Source organism: Scyliorhinus canicula, unplaced genomic scaffold (assembly GCF_902713615.1).
Source record: "Scyliorhinus canicula unplaced genomic scaffold, sScyCan1.1, whole genome shotgun sequence".
NCBI classification, from domain to species: Eukaryota; Metazoa; Chordata; class Chondrichthyes; order Carcharhiniformes; family Scyliorhinidae; genus Scyliorhinus; species Scyliorhinus canicula.
The window spans coordinates 1,700,290-1,716,699 of NW_024055498.1; the positions used below are offsets into that span (position 1 = coordinate 1,700,290).

General features: G+C 46.0%; 1 protein-coding gene and 1 long non-coding RNA gene across 2 annotated transcripts; one reads left to right on the forward strand and one right to left on the reverse strand.

Annotated features, from left to right (window-relative positions):
• Positions 1–1,093: 1,093 nt before the first annotated feature.
• LOC119960341 lies at positions 1,094–5,082 on the forward strand. The gene is made up of 3 exons (XR_005459381.1): positions 1,094–1,329; positions 1,982–2,062; positions 4,189–5,082. It is a non-coding gene; the product is annotated as an uncharacterized LOC119960341 (long non-coding RNA).
• Positions 5,083–10,399: 5,317 nt separating this feature from the next.
• LOC119960326 (zinc finger protein 239-like) lies at positions 10,400–15,000 on the reverse strand. The gene is made up of 3 exons (XM_038788061.1): positions 14,320–15,000; positions 13,793–13,902; positions 10,400–10,636 (listed from the first exon to the last, which is right to left on the reverse strand). The coding sequence occupies exons 1-3, from the start codon at positions 14,744–14,746 to the stop codon at positions 10,400–10,402; spliced, it is 774 nt and encodes a 257-aa protein (XP_038643989.1). The 5' UTR covers positions 14,747–15,000.
• Positions 15,001–16,410: the final 1,410 nt, after the last annotated feature.

The window sequence follows — 16,410 nt, forward strand, 5'->3', positions numbered from 1 at the left end:
TTGTTTCTCTTTTGTATTTACGGCGGGGCGGGGGGGTTCTGTTTTTTTTTGTTCTTAGAATTTTCTGTTATTGTTTTCTTTTTTGTGAAAATGTGAATAAAAATTGTTTTAAAAAAAAAAGTTATATTGTATTTACTGGGATGTTGCAATGGTGCGGATATTACCCAGCAGTGCCCTTGATGTGAATGTGCTCTATTCCCTCCGCATGAGCCTAGTGCGCAGGCGCGGAGAGCTAACTGGAGCATGCGCAGTGTCACTTTGCATGGAGGTCTGCGAGTGCGGGAGCGGCTGTTTGGGCGGGTGAGTCATTGGGACGGAGGGAGGAATGGAGCCGGGAGTCGGGGGTGGTGAGGGAGAGGAGGCTTCATAAACGCCCGGTGAAGGTCCACGGCCGGAATAAAACCCGGTTTTTCAGTTCCCGAGTTTGCAGCTGCGGGGAATTTATCCGGATCAGGCCCAGTTCCACCGCCGCCATCTTCATTCGGCGGGGAGCAGTGCGCATGCGTGCTCATCCTGGCCTCTTTGATCAGAGAATCCCTGGAGTGCAGAAAGGCCATTCGGCCTGTCAAGACTGCACCGTCCCATCGAAAGACCCTTCCTAGGCCCACTCTTCACCCTGTCCCCACCTGACCTGTGGAAGGAAACCAGAGCACTGGAGGAAATCGACACAGACACGTGGAGAATGTGCAAATTCCACACAGTCACCTAAGGCCGGAATTGAACCCTGGTCGCTGGTGCTGTGAGGCAGCAGTGCAAACCACTCTGCCACCGTGCAGGGGTTCCAGTGGCCAGGAGAGAAAATGTATGACTCATTGATTGAAAGGCCTGGTTTACAGCCACCCTCTTTCGAGGGGGGAAAGGTGCTGCAGGGCACACCTTAATAATAAGCACATTTTTTATTGTCACAAATAGGTGTACATTAACACTGCAATGAAGTTTTTTTGTTTTTTTTTTAATAAATTTAGATTACCCAATTATTTTTTCCAATTAAGGGGCAATTTAGCGTGTCCAATCCACCTACTCTGCACATTTTTGGGTTGTGTGGGTGAAACCCACGCAGACACGGGGAGAATGTGCAAACTCCACACGGACAGTGACCCAGAGCCGGGATCGAACCTGGGACCTCAGCGCCGTGAGGCGGTTGTGCTAACCACTAGGCCACCGTGCTGCCCTACACTGCAATGAAGTTACTGTGAAAAGCCCCGAGCCGCCACACTCCGGAAGATTTGAAGACTGCAATTTTTCTCTGATTCCAGTGCTGCTGAATTCTTTCCAGCTGCAGCTCCAACAGCAGTGTTTAAATTTTAACACAGTGAAATAGTTCCAGAGGTGAGTATTATTGAGCATTCATCTGTAATTTAGACTTTTTAGTGTGTTTTGTTATCTGTGCTCTGGTTTCAGGGCTCTGGGGCAGGTTTGGTCTTTCACTGTGGATACGAATCCATGTTCACCCGTTGCTCTGTTTGTGCTCTGCCCTCCCTCATCACCTCTCTGCCATTGTCTAATGTCTTCTGCCTCTAATAGTGGATTTATTTTAACCATGTTTGGTATTTTACTGTTATTTCTTCCAAAGTGCCTGAATAAAGATTTAACCGCTGCCCATCGCTTGGCTATGTGCTGCTGATTTACCATCTTTATTTTCCCATGGTCAGGAATTGTTTTTCCAGCATCAGAGATCATTTTCCTTCTGCTGATCAGCTGATATTAACCATCAAATTCTGCTCCATATTTATTCCCTGCAATTGAAGATTTGAGATTACTATCAGACCAGCCATGATCTTACTAAATGGTGGAGCAGACTTGAGGGGCTGAATGGCGACTCCTGATCCATGTTCATATGGTTATTTATTCTGTCACCCGGTGATGTTAACTCTGTTTCTCTTGCCACAGTTACTTGCTGACATGATGAGTATTTTCAGTATTTGCTCTTTTTATTTCAGATTTTCAGTAACCACAGTATTTTGCTCTTATTCTGTTACAGGCATTTCTCATGGAACCGAGTCTAGAAGCAGAGATAGACCAATTAAGAACTGATTTGCATTGAGGAGGGTTGATTGTGGAGGTTAGTATCTGGCATCCAATTACAGTCCTTTGTCGCAGAATCATTGAATGATTACAATATAGATGGAGGCCATTCAGCCCATCATACCCATGCTGCCTCATCCCATTCCCCTGTCCTTTCTTCACTTCCTTGCAGCATCTTTTCTTTCCAAGGTTTTGTCCAATTCCCATTGGTTTGTTGTGTCAGTTTGGCTGGAATGGAGATGCAGGAGAAGCTGCTGGGTTTAACCCTGAGGACTTTGTAACCCAGTATTGAGCAATCATTTCAGATGTGAAGTTGTCAAGGGAGGTACGGGGAACGGCACTAAGTCATCCACATTTGGAGAGCCGGTGCAGACACAATGGGCCTTCTGCACCCTAGCAATTCAGTGATTGAGTGATCGAGACTAGTTTGCTCTGAGGTCAGCAGACTTAAGAAACTGTCCCAAAAACACACTCCCTGTGTGGGGGATGGTGTTGCAGTGGTTAGCACTGCTGTTGCATGGCACTGAGCACCCGGGTTTGATCTCAGCCCCGGCTCCCTGTCTGTGTGGAGTTTGCACATTTTCCCCGTGTCTGCATGGGTTTCACGCTCACAACCCAAAGATGCGCAAGATTGGTCTTGCTAAATTTTCCCTTAATTGGAAAAAAATAATTGGGTACTCTAAATTTAAAAATCAAATGAGCTCATCTGCCTGTTTACCTTTACCAATCTGATTAGCACAACCTGTATGTAGATTAAAATCACATGATTATTGCAGTACTTTTCTCGCAAGCCATTGTTCCTCCCTGTATTCTCCGCCCTGCAGTGTGGTTACTGTTCGGGGGGCCTAGAAACAACTCCCACAAGTGACTTCCTACGTTTATCATTTCTTATCAGTATCCAACCTGATTGTGCATCTTGATATCCAGAACTAAGGTCAACTCTCTCTATTGTACTAATGACAGCACGGTAGCATTGTGGATAGCACAATCGCTTCACAGCTCCAGGGTCCCTGGTTCGATTCCGGCTTGGGTCACTGTCTGTGCGGAGTCTGCACATCCTCCCCGTGTGTGCGTGGGTTTCTTCCGGGTGCTCCGGTTTCCTCCCACAGTCCAAAGATGTGCAGGTTAGGTGGATTGGCCACGCTAAATTGCCCTTAGTGTTGGGTGGGGTTACTGGGTTATGGGGATAGGGTGGAGGTGTTAACCTTGGGTAGGGTGCTCTTTCCGGGAGTCGGTGCAGACTCGATGGGCCGAATGGCCTCCTTCTGCACTGTAAATTCTATCTATCTAATTAACAGAGGTGTCCCTCCGCATATTCCCAGTTTCCTGTCCTTCTGAAACGTCACGCACCCTTGAATATTCAGGTCGCAGCCTTTGCATCTTGCAGCCGTGTCTCTGCAATGACTATCAGATCACAGTACCTGGAGTACGGTGCACACTTTCAATCTCCTTCACTAAGGAGGGTGATTCTTGCATTGGGAGCAGTTCAAAGAAGGATCATTGGGCTGATTCCTGGGATGAAGGTGCTGTGTTGTGAGGAAAGGTTGGGCCTGGACTCATTGGAGTTTAGAGATGATCATATTGAAACATAAGATTCTGAGGTAACATGATAAGGGAGATGAAGAGAGGATGTTTCCCCTCATTGGGGATTCAGGAGCGAGTGGGCAGATTATCAAAATAAAGGGTCCCCATTTCTGATGGAGATGAGGAGAAATGTCTTCCCTCAGAGGGGGGTTAGTCTTTGCAAGTCTCTCCCCCAGAGAGCAGTGGAGGCTGCATCGTTAAATATACACAAGGCCCAGTTAGGTTTTGATCAAAAAGGGAGTCTAGGGTTATGGTGACAGGAAGAAAATGAAGTTCAGGTCACAATCCAATCAGCCATGATCTTATTAAATAGAAAAGTAGGTTTGATGGGCTGAATAGCCGACTCTTATTTCTGAGGATATAAGATCATTTGGTCGAGAACAGGAAACGCTGAGTGTCGATCTGTCGATCAGCAGGAATTAGCACCTTCTGGAGAATAGGGAGTGTGTACCTTAGATACAGCAGAGTGAGAATGAAGGGAGAGAGAGAGATAGTGTGTGTGTGACAGTAACTAGAATTGTCTGTTCTGAATTTCTGAGCTGTACTGACAGTGATGATATTTGTAAACTCCTATAACAGGATATTCAAAGGGGAGGATTTGCAGCAAGAAATCTCAAACCAAACTTCACATCAAGATCTGACAGTCACTCGATTCGTTAGCACGGGGGAAACCATCGGCCATTTTACCATCAGTGTGACTGGAAAAGCACCGAGACTCCCGCACCAGGGGGAAACCGTGAGGATTGTGGGAAGGGATTCACTTCCCCATCTGAGCTGGAAACTCATCGACTCACTCACACAAGAGACCGTTCACCTGCTCTCAGTGTGGGAAAGGATATATTGCTTCATCCAACCTGCTGACACACCAGTGAGGTCACAGCGGGGTCACACTGTTCACCTGCTCTGTGGGGGAAGGGAGTTACTACTTCATCCAGTCTACGCAAACACCAGTAAGTTCACACTGGGGAGAGACCATTTACCGGTTCACTGTGTGGGAAAGGATTCGTCCATTCATTCAGTCTGCTTACACACTGGCAACTTCACACTGAGATGCCGTTTATCTGCTCCGTGTGTGGGAAGGGATTCGGAGATTCATCCAACCTGCACACACACTCCCGAGTTACACTGGGGAGAGGCCATACACCTGTTCTGACTGTGGGAAGGGATTCACTCAGTTGTCCAGCCTGCTGAGACACCAGCGAGTTCACTCTGGGGAGAGACCATTTACCTGCTCTGTGTGTCGGAAAGGATTTGGAGATCCATCCAGCCTGAGCAGACACCAGCGAATTCACACTGGGGAGAGGCCATTTACTTGTTCCGTTTGTGGAAACAGATTTGTTGATTCAATCCACCTGCAGAGACACCAGCGGGTTCACACTGGGGAGAAGCCGTTCACCTGCTCAGTGTGTGGGAAAGGATTCACTCAGTTAACCAACCTGCAGACACACCAGCGAGTACACACTGGGGAGAGGCCGTTCACCTGCTCTGTGTGTGGGAAGAGATTTGTTAATTCATCCAACTTGTTAACACACCAGCGACTTCACACTGATGAGAAGCCGTTTATCTGCTCTGTGTGTGGGAAAGGATTCAGAAGTACAGCCCACCTGCAGAAACACCAGCGAGTTCACAAGTCATTACAGGGGTTAGATTCTGCTGTTGCTGCTGTTAATCACATCCAGGACTGACCCACGTTCATTCTGACAGTGGGTGAAGTGGGAGGGTCGGAGGAGGTTTCTTTCTGTTGCACTGGCCAGTGTCCCAATTTTAATTTCTGTCGGCTGAATCTCTGAGCGAGGGCACATTTCTACTGAAATGATCCACAGAAGGAAATGCATTAATTTTATCCTGGACAGTTTGATGAATGTAGGAAATTTTTATACATTCAATTTTATATATATTGCAGAAATATTTTTGAAAATCTACATTTACAGTATCACTATACTCTGCATCACCCAATATCTATGTCTGTGCATTTACATTGTGTATTTATCGTATGTCCTATGTTATTTCACGCATGGAACGATCTGCCTGGATTGTATGCAGAACAATAGTTTTCACTGTATCTTTGCACATGTGACAATAAATCTAACATACAGGCAGATGGTATGCCTGCAAAAGATGCAATTAAAATTTTGTAAAAATGGGATAATCATTGAATCTAACCATTTAATTGTTTTCCTAAATTGGGCGAATGAAATCTAATTTATAGAAAGGTTCACTGGGGTTTAAGATAATTGAGGAGTTGTGTTTAGCCTTATTAAAATGGCAATAAGACAGTTAGCGGGGTAGCAAAATGTAACTAATGAGTCAAAGACAGAAAGCTGAAAGGTCTCTCACTTCTACTGAAAGCAACTCTACACAGAGGACAGCAAAGATCCCTGTGTTTGCTAACTTTATTTCCAAGTGGCTTTGATTAATTGGAGAATAAGAAGCTCTCGGGTAGTAATTAAGAATAGGTTACCTGTTAATTGCAGCTATTCTCTGTGATGTCAGTGTAGTTGGTACTGTGTTACTAATAAAGTTTGTTTTAATATAAAAGATCGCTGTTAGTCAGTGGAATCACTCGTGGGATGAAGTATCTTTTCCTCAGTTTTACAAATTGAAAAACGTTGGAGTCTCGTCCGGATTCCTAATATAAATTGGGGTCTGGTCTGGTATCCATAACACAGTAAATAAATGATGCAGAGTTGGGTGGGAGGGTGAACTGTGAGGAGAGACGCTTCAGCAGGATTTGGACAGGCTGAGTGAGTGGGTCTATACATGGTAGGTGCAGTATAGTGTGGATAAATGTGAGGTTTCAGCTTTGGTAGCAAAAGCAGGAAAGCAAATTATTTGTTGAATGGGTGTAAATTGGGAGAGGTGGATACTCAGCGAGACTTTGGTGTCCTCATGTATCAAACGCTGAAAGTAAGTGCTCAGGTACAGCAGGCAGTAAAGAAGGCAAATGGTATGTGGGCCTTCATAGCGAGAGAATTTGAGGATAGGAATAGGGATGTTTTACTGTGATTGTACAGGGCATTGGTTCGGCAAAACCTGATGTATTGTGTTCAGATTTTGTGTCCTTATCTGAGGAAGGAGGTTCTTCCTACGGAGGGAGTGCAGCAAAGATTTATCAGGCTGATTCCTGGGATGGTGGGACTGTCATATGAGGAGAGACTAAGTCAGTGAGGGTTATATTTATTGGAGTTTAGAAGAGGGAGAGGGGATCTCATCGAAACTTACAGAATTCTAACAGGATTAGACAGGGGAGATTCAGAAAGAATGTCCCGATGGTGGGGGAGTCCAGAACTAGTGGTCACAGTTTGGGGATAAGGGGTGAACCTTTTCGAACTGAGGTGAGGGGAAATTTCTTCACCAGAGAGTAGTTAATCTGTGGAATTCACTCCCAAGTAGTTGAGGCCAAAACGCTGTTTAATTTCACGAAGGAATTAGATTTAGCTACGGCGGGGTGGGGGTGGGGGGTGGAGGCAGGATCGGGGTATTGAATTTGATGATTAGCCATGATCATAATGAATGGTGGAGCAGGCTCGAAGGGCCGAATGGCCTCCTCCTATTTTCTGTGTATATTTGAAGTAAATAGTCTTTTTCTTACCACTACAGGTGTCTTGTCTTTCATCTGTCCTCATTCCGGAGGTTAGCCGCACTCTGAACAATCTTTCTCCACTGACATTTAATTTGTTAATTTAATTAATATCTATTTGAATTTGGTGGACTTTTCATTTAGATTGATGCCCTTGAGGGAAAGTGAGTGAGAGGGGTTGGCAGGCTCTTTAACAGAAAGCCAGTCCCTCTAAGGCCATTGGCAAAGGAGCTAGAGGGAGAAGAGATTTCATTTTTCACAGTGAGTTGTTCTGAGCTGCCTGAAAGCAGATTCAATAGTTTCTTTCCAAAGCATAAGTACTTGAAAGGGAAGAATTTGCAGGGCTGTGGGGGAAGAGCTGAGCAGGTGGATGAATCGGAGTCCTTTCAAGGAGATAACAGGGGCATGATGGACCAAACGGATTCCTCCTGCAGCCTGTGAATCTGAGCCTCCTCTTTTTGTGCAGGTTAAAAGGGACAAATTCCATTTCAGCCCCTTCCCTGTTTATGTATTTAAAGAGAAGATATAACAATGTTTTCCTCTGTGCATTTTAAACATTGAAGTCTTGCACGGCCGAATATAGTCAACAACCTTCCTGTAGCTCTCTCTGGACACAGCAAGAAAGCGTTTGCTTAACAATAGCGGGTTCCACTGAATATGATCTAACCACAACAACAAAAACAACATCCATTTGTATAGCACCTTTAAACTTCCCCAAGAGCTTCACAAATGTGAATACCAAAGAGAATTTGACACTGAACCACAGAGGCAGGTTTAAAACAGAGTCGTTAATTTAATGGCAGTTAATGCAGGTCAGAGAAAGCTGGGGATGATCGGTGAATGGGACTCAGTGTGAGTTGAGACAGGGGCAGCAGAGTTTCTCTATTAAAGAAAACTGAGACAGTTCTGTACATTTCCCATCACACTTTATGGCTAAAGTCCAGCTGACATCACAGCATTCCATTGGGATTGTGGAATCTACTGATGTCATCACATTCTATTGTGATGTCATAAAATGACATCAGCCTTTTTGTGATTCCATAATCAGCTGACACCAGACTGGGCGTGTGGGATTAGCTGATGACTGCACATTCCTCAATCATGTACAGTGAGCAGAAATTATTTATTTTAAAATTTATACATAGAATTTGTACTACATGTATATAAGGGGAGTTTAGTAAGTGAACAGTTCAGCTCTGAGTGGGAGATGGAGCGGAGGGAAGTCTGAGCAGCTGGGAAAAGAACAAAAAGGTTGATTGGATCTCCATACTGGATTCCCCCAGAGGTGGCGAATCCGGCAGTGAGAGATCCAGAGGTGGGGAATCCAGCCGTGAGATCCAGAGGTGGGGAATCCAGCCGTGAGAGATCCAGAGGTGGGGAATCCAGCAGCGAGAGATCCAGAGGTGGTAAATCTAGCAGTCAGAGATCCAGAGGTGGGGAATCCAGCAGAGATCCAGAGGTGGGGAATCCAGCAGTCAGAGATCCAGAGGTGGGGAATCCAGCAGAGAGATCCAGAGGTGGGGAATCCAGCATTGAGAGTTCCAGAGGCAGGGTAACCAGCATTGAGAGATCCAGAGGTAAGGAATCCAGCAGTGAGAGATCCAGAGATGGGGAATCTAGCCGTGAGAGATCCAGAGGTAGGGAATCCAGTAGTGAGAGATTCAGAGGTGTGGAATCCAGCAGTGAGAGATCCAGAGGTGGGGAATCAAGCAGTGAGAGATCCAGAGGTGGGGAATCCAGCAGTGAGAGATCCAGAGGCTGTGACTCTTTCTAAAGTATAAATTTAGAGTACCCAATTCATTTTTTCCAATTAAGGGCAATTTAGTGTGGCCAATCCACCTAGCCTGCACATCTTTGGGTGGTGAGGGTGAAATCTACGCAAACATGGGGAGAATGTGCAAACTCCACACGGACAATGACCCAGAACCGGGATTGAACCTGGGACCACGGAGCCGTGAGGCAGCAGGGCTAACCCACTGCGTCACCGGGCTGCCCCCAGAGGCTGTGACTCTTGGGGCTGCCTGTGGGAATGGGCTGCGGGGAGACATCTGTCTGAAGGGACTTCAGTCAACCTCCTGTAGGAGGTAAATAATTGAATCTGTACCTGAGTCTATCTGGGGATTGTAACAACAGAGATATTTCTCCAGTTTTAATGGTACATATTGGGTATATTAGTTTTGGTCCTACTGTAAAGTACATGTATTATTTCTGTTCTTGTAATGCAATACTGTTGTTATGTTAAATAAAAGCAAATTACTGCAGATGCTGGAATCTGAAACCAAAAGGGAAAAATGCTGTAAAATCTCAGCAAGTCTGGCAGCATTTGTCAGGAGAGAAAAAAGCTAATGTTTCGAGTCCAGATAGTTATGTATTTCCAGTCAGAGACATTGCAGCATAGAAGGAGTGTATTCTGCAACTCAAATCCAAGCCAACTCTCTGTAGAGCAATCCAACCAGTCCCATTCTCCCTCTGTATCGCTGCCCTGCAACTTTATTTCATTGAAATGACCATCCAGTATAATTTTGAAATTATGAATTGTCTCTGCTTCCACCATCCACAAACCGAGTGAGTTCCAGTTTATGACCACTTGCTGTCCACGTAAAGCTTGTTCTCACATTCTCCAGTTATCGCTAATTAAGTAATATTGTATTTTACACACTGTTAGTCCAGCTATATATACATATATGGGATGCATATGTATAAAGTATATATAGAGGCAGGAGGTTTAGAGGAGATGTGAGGAAAACCTGTTTTACCCAGAGGGCGATGGGAGTCTGGAACTTGCTGCCTGAAAGTGGGGCAGCAGGGTCGCATTGTGGATAGCACAATCGCTTCACAGCTCTAGGGTCCCAGGTTCGATTCAGGCTTGGGTCACTGTCTGTGCGGAGTCTGCACATCCTCCCCGTGTGTGTGTGGGTTTCCACCGGGTGCTCCGGTTTCCTCCCACAGTCCAAAGATGTGCAGGTTAGGTGGATTGGCCATGATAAATTGCCCTTAGTGTTCAAAATTGCCCTTAGTGTTGGGTGGGGTTACTGGGTTATGGGGTTACTAGGTTATGGGGATAGGGTGGAGTTGTTGACCTTGGGTAGGGTGCTACCAAGGGCCGCTGCAGACTCGATGGGCTGAATGGCCTCCTTCTGCACTGTAAATCCTGTCAATTCTATCTATGAAAGGGTGTTGAAGGTAGAGACCCCAATAACATTGAGGTATTTAGATGTGCACTTGTGATGTCAGGGCCGACAAGGCTATGGGACAAGTGCTGGGAAACGGGATTACAGCAGTTCGGTGGTTATTTTTGACCAGTGCAGCCACAATGGTTTGAAGGGTCTTCACTGTGCTGTAGACCTCGAGGACTATGGCCTTGGACAGGCTGCAGGGATTCAGTACGGTGACAAGAATGAGGAGCTTCAGTGATGTGAACACAGTGGAGAAGCCGGTTTTCTTCTCCTTGGAGTAATGAAGAGGAGATTTGACAGAGATATTCAAGATCGTAAATAGTTCACATTGAATAAATAAAAACTGTTTCCACAGACCAAAGGGTTGTTAACCAGAGGACACACACTAGGAGGCATAGTGGCGCAGTGGTTAGCACTGCTGCCTCATGGTGCTGAGGAACTGAGATCGATCCCGGCCCCGGGTCACAGTTGAGTTTGCACATTCTCCCCGTGTCTGTGTGGGTTTCACCCCCACAACCCAAAGATGTGCAGGGTCGGTGGATTAGCTACACTCAATTGCCCCTTAATTAGAATTTCTTTTTAAAAATTGAAACCAGAGGTCACAGATTTAAGGTGATTGACATAAAGGTCAGAGGGGAAGATTGAATGAGGTGTTGTTAACCGGAATGCACTTCCTGAAAGGCTGGTGGAAACAGATTCAACAAAGGGAGTTGGATAAATGTTGGAAGGGGACTAGTTTGCAGGGTTCATGAGAAAGGGCAAGATAGTGGGACCAATTGAGTCGCTCTTTCAAAGAACCAGCACGGGCTCGATGATCAGAATGGCCTTCTGGGCAGGGAGATTCTGTGATTACAGATAAGTGTGTGCTCCCCGTGTCTGTGTGGGTCTCACCCCCTTTGATAAAGCGAGAGGAGTCCAACGAGTTTCTTAAAAGTCATTTTTTATATTCAGCAACAGCAATATTCCCACAGAGCCGGGTTACAATTCACCGGCTCCTCTCTCCTTTTTAGCTGGCTCGACAGCGGCCACCCTTTTATACAAGTGCTGGGTTAACTCAGTTAATGAGCGCGGGGAAACAATCATCCCCAGCTGGAGGAGTCCTGTACAGGTTATCAAACCCCCACAACCCAAACATATGTGCAGGCTAGGTGAATTGGCGATGCTAAATTGCCTCTTAATTTGAATAAAAAAGATTGGGTACTTTAAATTTCTTAAGAAATAAATGTATCTCCAATATGTACAGTAATGTCTGGATTTCCCATCATTCCCTGCTATCTCTTTGAAAGGACAATTGCTCTGCTCTTTCCCCATAGCTCTGCAAATCCCTCCCTTTTAAATATTTACCCTTTGGAAAGATACATTGAATCAGCTTTCAGGCAGAACAGAACACTCACTGTGAAAAATAAAATAAAATCTCATCCCCCCTCTGGCTCGTTTGCCAATGACCTTGGAGGTCCTCACTTTCTGTTAAAGAACCTGCCAACTCCTCTCACCCACTTTCCGGAAAGAGCATCAATCTAATCATGAAAAGTTGAGAAAAATAAAATTGAATATTTTTACTGAAAAAAGTTTATTAATGAAACTGAACATGATTAAAAAGAACAGAAAATTACTTGAAGATCAAAGACAACCAGAATAACAGATGTTCATAATGTTCTGGGTCCCAAATGGTTTCCCTTTGGCTCCTCTGCACCCTGTTCCTGTGACTCTCTGCTTTGGACACGGGGGCACTGAACCCTGGGGGTCGAGTCACCATTACACATGATCACCACCACCAGGCAGCATGGTGGTGCAGTGGTTAGCATTGCTGCCTCATGACGCTGAGGTCCCAGGTTCGATCCCGGCTCTGGGTAACTGTGTGGAGTTTGCACATTCTCCCCGTGTTTGTGTGGGTTTCACCCCCACATCCCAAAGATGTGCAGGTTAGGTGGATTGGCCATGCTAAATTGTCCCTTAATTGGAAAAATATGAATTGGGTATAAAAAAGACACCACCCCCTCCAGTGCCCCATTTCGAACCCGGGTCCTCAGCCCATTAGCAGTGCTAGCCACTGTGCCACCCGCCTCTCTGATTAACTACCACTCCAGCCAGGTGACACCCTGGTAAATGTCTGCACCCTTTCCAGTGGTATGACATCCCTCCTGCAATGCAGATTCCAGAACTGCACACAAGACTCTAACTGTGCCAAACCAACATTTTATTCAGTTCCAACATAACCTCCCTGCTCTGAAACTCTGTGCCCCGGCTAATAAAGGCAAGTATACTTTGCCATCGAAATTAAAATGCCCATTAAAAAATGGTCATGTCGAGATTGCGAAGGCAACCAATTCTCAAATTCGGCCAGGAACACATTCCCCACTCTCCTCAAGGGACCTGGTGTGCCAGCATACTCTGTCCGGCCCCAACTCTGTGTCGGTCAGAATAATCAGCAACCCGTGCAACAGGATTTTGTATTCATATGAGCCCTCACTGGGTAGTTTGCCCCATCGAGCAAACGGATTCTCATCTCCGATTCCACTATTCTCTCAAGGATATTTCGCAGTTCATCAAAGTGAGCAGCAACAAGCTGCACCACGGAGCAGAGACTATCGGCCACAACATCCTTCCTAATGGCAGCCACCATCACAATGTCAACAGCACAGCCGGGGTGTAGGCCTGCTCACCAGCAAACCACCACTGCAGGCTGGGCCCACCCCAACCACTGAGTCCTCAACTCGGATCCTCATCGCTAAAGTCCAGCCACGATCTTCCAGGGACATAGTACAAGACACGTGCTTCAAAAGGAAGTAATTATGTAATGTCCATCCAGATTAAAAACAAGGATTAAAAGATGAGAAGCGCCAGAGCTCGAGAAAATGCAGCCGCTTCCTGTGCTCACATGTCCACCCCCTTCCTTGTTTTGCAGTTCGATGAGGGTCAGAGTTCTAACTGCCCCCACCGGGGGTTGAAGGTAAGATGGTGGACAGTGCAGGCTGCGTGCCTGGAGCTACTGTTTCCCTGGAGATCCAGCAGAGACTGCCAGAGTTCAATTCCACAGGACAATGTTACAAGTGTGACCAGCTTGGGAAAGCCTTCCACCATTCCTCCGCAATGTTGAATAAGAGATCATTTTCCCAGGGCTGGAAGCTCGAGGCATTCAGTTGTAATCAGGGTCCCTTTTATTCTTTGAGACACTGGTTTCATGTTCAAACCTTTGCTTCAGAACAGTTAATGTGAGGCCATTGGCACCATTATTGAGGGTAGCCATGATGTTTGAAACAAACCTGTTGGATTTTAACCTGGTGTTGTAAGACTTCTTACCATTATTGAAGATTAGGATTTGCAACCAGATGGCTTTGTTGGTAACTGGTTGGGGCAGACAGACCGACCGTCTGCTGGGCCACTGTGTGGCTTAGCTGGAATGTTCATGTGATGCAAGATGTGTTACATTCCAGGACATCTGGGGTGTTAGCCTTTGTTCATTTTGAAACTCCTCAGAAACTTGCAGAACCCAGCATGTGACCTGCTGGAGCCAACCTGTCAGCTCAGCAATTGTACCTTCCGAAAATCATTAATAAAAATACTTATATAGTAGCCCAGCTGACATATGTTTATCTTCCGTCTTGACAGGTGACGTACTTTTAATTAAAGTTTTAAAAATCTTTTTAACTTGTTACTTTCCCTACCTCTGAACAGCTTACTGAATCCTATGAATTGACCATTTGAAGTGTCCATTCTGGCTGGATGGTTAAGGCTTGTGAAACTTGATTGCATTTGCAATGGTACTTTCTTGTACCCCATAATCAACCTGTCATTTGTGAATTTGCTGGTGTTTCTTGAGTGTGGATGACTGAGTGAATCCCTTCCCACAGTCAGAGCAGATGAATGGTCTCTCTCCGGTGTGAAGTCGCTGGTGTGACAGCAGGGTGGACGAACGACTGAATCCCTTCCCACAGGCAAAGCAGGTGAACGGCCTTTCCCCAGTGTGAATTCGCTGGTGCTTTTGCAGGTTGGATGAATCACTGAATCCCTTCTCACACTGAGAGCAGGTGAATGGCCTCTCCCCAGTGTGAATTCGCTGGTGTTTCCGCAGGGCGGATGACTGATTAAATCCCTTTTCACACACTGAGCAGAGGAACGGCCTCTCCCCAGTGTGAACACGCTCATGTTTCAGCAGGGTAGACGAATCAGCGAATCTCTTCCCACAATCAGGGCAGGTGAACGGCCTCTCCCCAGTGTGAACTCGGAGATGTCTCCGCAGCGTAGATGATTCAGTGAATGCCTGCCCACAATCAGGGCAGGTGAATGGCTTCTCCCCGGTATGGCGACGCCGATGGATTTCCAGCTGGGATGGGCAAATAAATCCCCTCTCACATTCTCCACATTTCCACGGTTTCGCCATGCTCCAGATGTCCCTGCCTCTCTCCCAGTTGAAAGATGATTTGAAGCCTTGTCCACAAACACACAGAACACAGTACGATCCCTCCCCGCTTTGTGAGTGGCGCAATGTCTTTTTCCGACTGTGTCAGTGTTTAAAGCTCTTTCCACAGTTTGTACAATGGAACACGCTAAATTGGGTGCCTGTGTGTCTGTGTATCCCGGTGCTTTGGCAGCCACACTGATTTTTTAAATCTTTTGAAGCAGCTGGAACAGGCAAACATATCTCCTTCTAGATTCAACGGCCGATGATATTCAGGTCACTATGAACTGAGTGACTCGGTCAGATCTCAACTTGCGTTTGGTTTGAGATTTTCCTCCGTCAATCCTCTCCTTCCATTATTCTATGAAAGGAATTTACAAAAGTCATTACAAGATAGAAATTCAGAATAGACAATTTTAGTTCATGTGAAATTTGTTTCCTCTCTCATTTACTGAAGAGCTATAAATCTTCATTCAACACATTCTCCCTCCATTCTCACTCTACTGCAGCTGATACCACCCTCCAAATTCTACTGAAGGTTTTGGTTAAGGCTGATTGACAAATCTATGCTCACTGCTTCCTATCCTGGGCACAGAGACCTCACAATCTTCAGGCAGGCTGCCAGACAGATGCATGTCCCTGGCCCAAGGCTGGAATTGAAGCCGGGTTCCTGGTGCTGTGAGGCAGCAGTACACCACTGTAGCTGCCCTCAAAGAGACCGATAGACCAAGTGGCCTCCTTGAGGGCTGCACTGTGGCACAGTGGTTAGCACTGCTACTTCACAGCACGAGGGACCCAGGTTCGATTCTGACCTTCAGTTCCTTGCTTTGTGGAGTTTATATGTTCTCCTCTGTCTGTGTGGGTTTCCCCCTACAGTCCAAAGATGTGCAGATTAGGTGGATTTTCCATGTTAAATTGCCTCTTGGTGTTGTTACATCACCCTGGGTTAATGTGCGGTCAATTCCAGCCCCACAGAGCCAGAGTCTCAACACGAGTGAATTAACTAACAATTTGTAGAAAGTATTCAAGATCTTTGGCCCTAAACTGCTCCAATAACTTACAAGCATCAGATTTGTAAGTGAAACAAAACAACTGTTTTTTTTTTTAAACATAGAATTTACAGTGCAGGAGGCCATTCGGCCCATCGAGTCTGCACCAGCTCCTGGAAAGAGCACCCTACCCAAGGTTAACACCTCCACCCTATCCCCATAACCCAGTAACCCCACCCAACACTAAGGGTAATTTTGGACACTAAGGGCAATTTATCATGGCCAATCCACCTAACCTGCACATCTTTGGACTGTGGGAGGAAACTGGAGCACCCGGAGGAAACCCACGCACACACGGGGAGGATGTGCAGACTCCGCACAGACAGTGACCCAAGCCGGAATTGAACCTGGGACCCTGGAGCTGTGAAGCGATTGTGCTTTCCACAATGCTACCGTGCTGCCCCACTTAGAAATAATTCAAGCAATAATAATAGAATAATAGCCAGATAATCTACCAGTCCCCCCCTTTTACCATCTGACCCTCCACCGAAACACACACAAGACGGAGACACACAAAGGGAAGAGAAGGGGTAAAAATAAAAAGAGGATTAATATGAAATGGAAGATGGGTGTGCTTGCTTCAGATGCTGAAGTTGT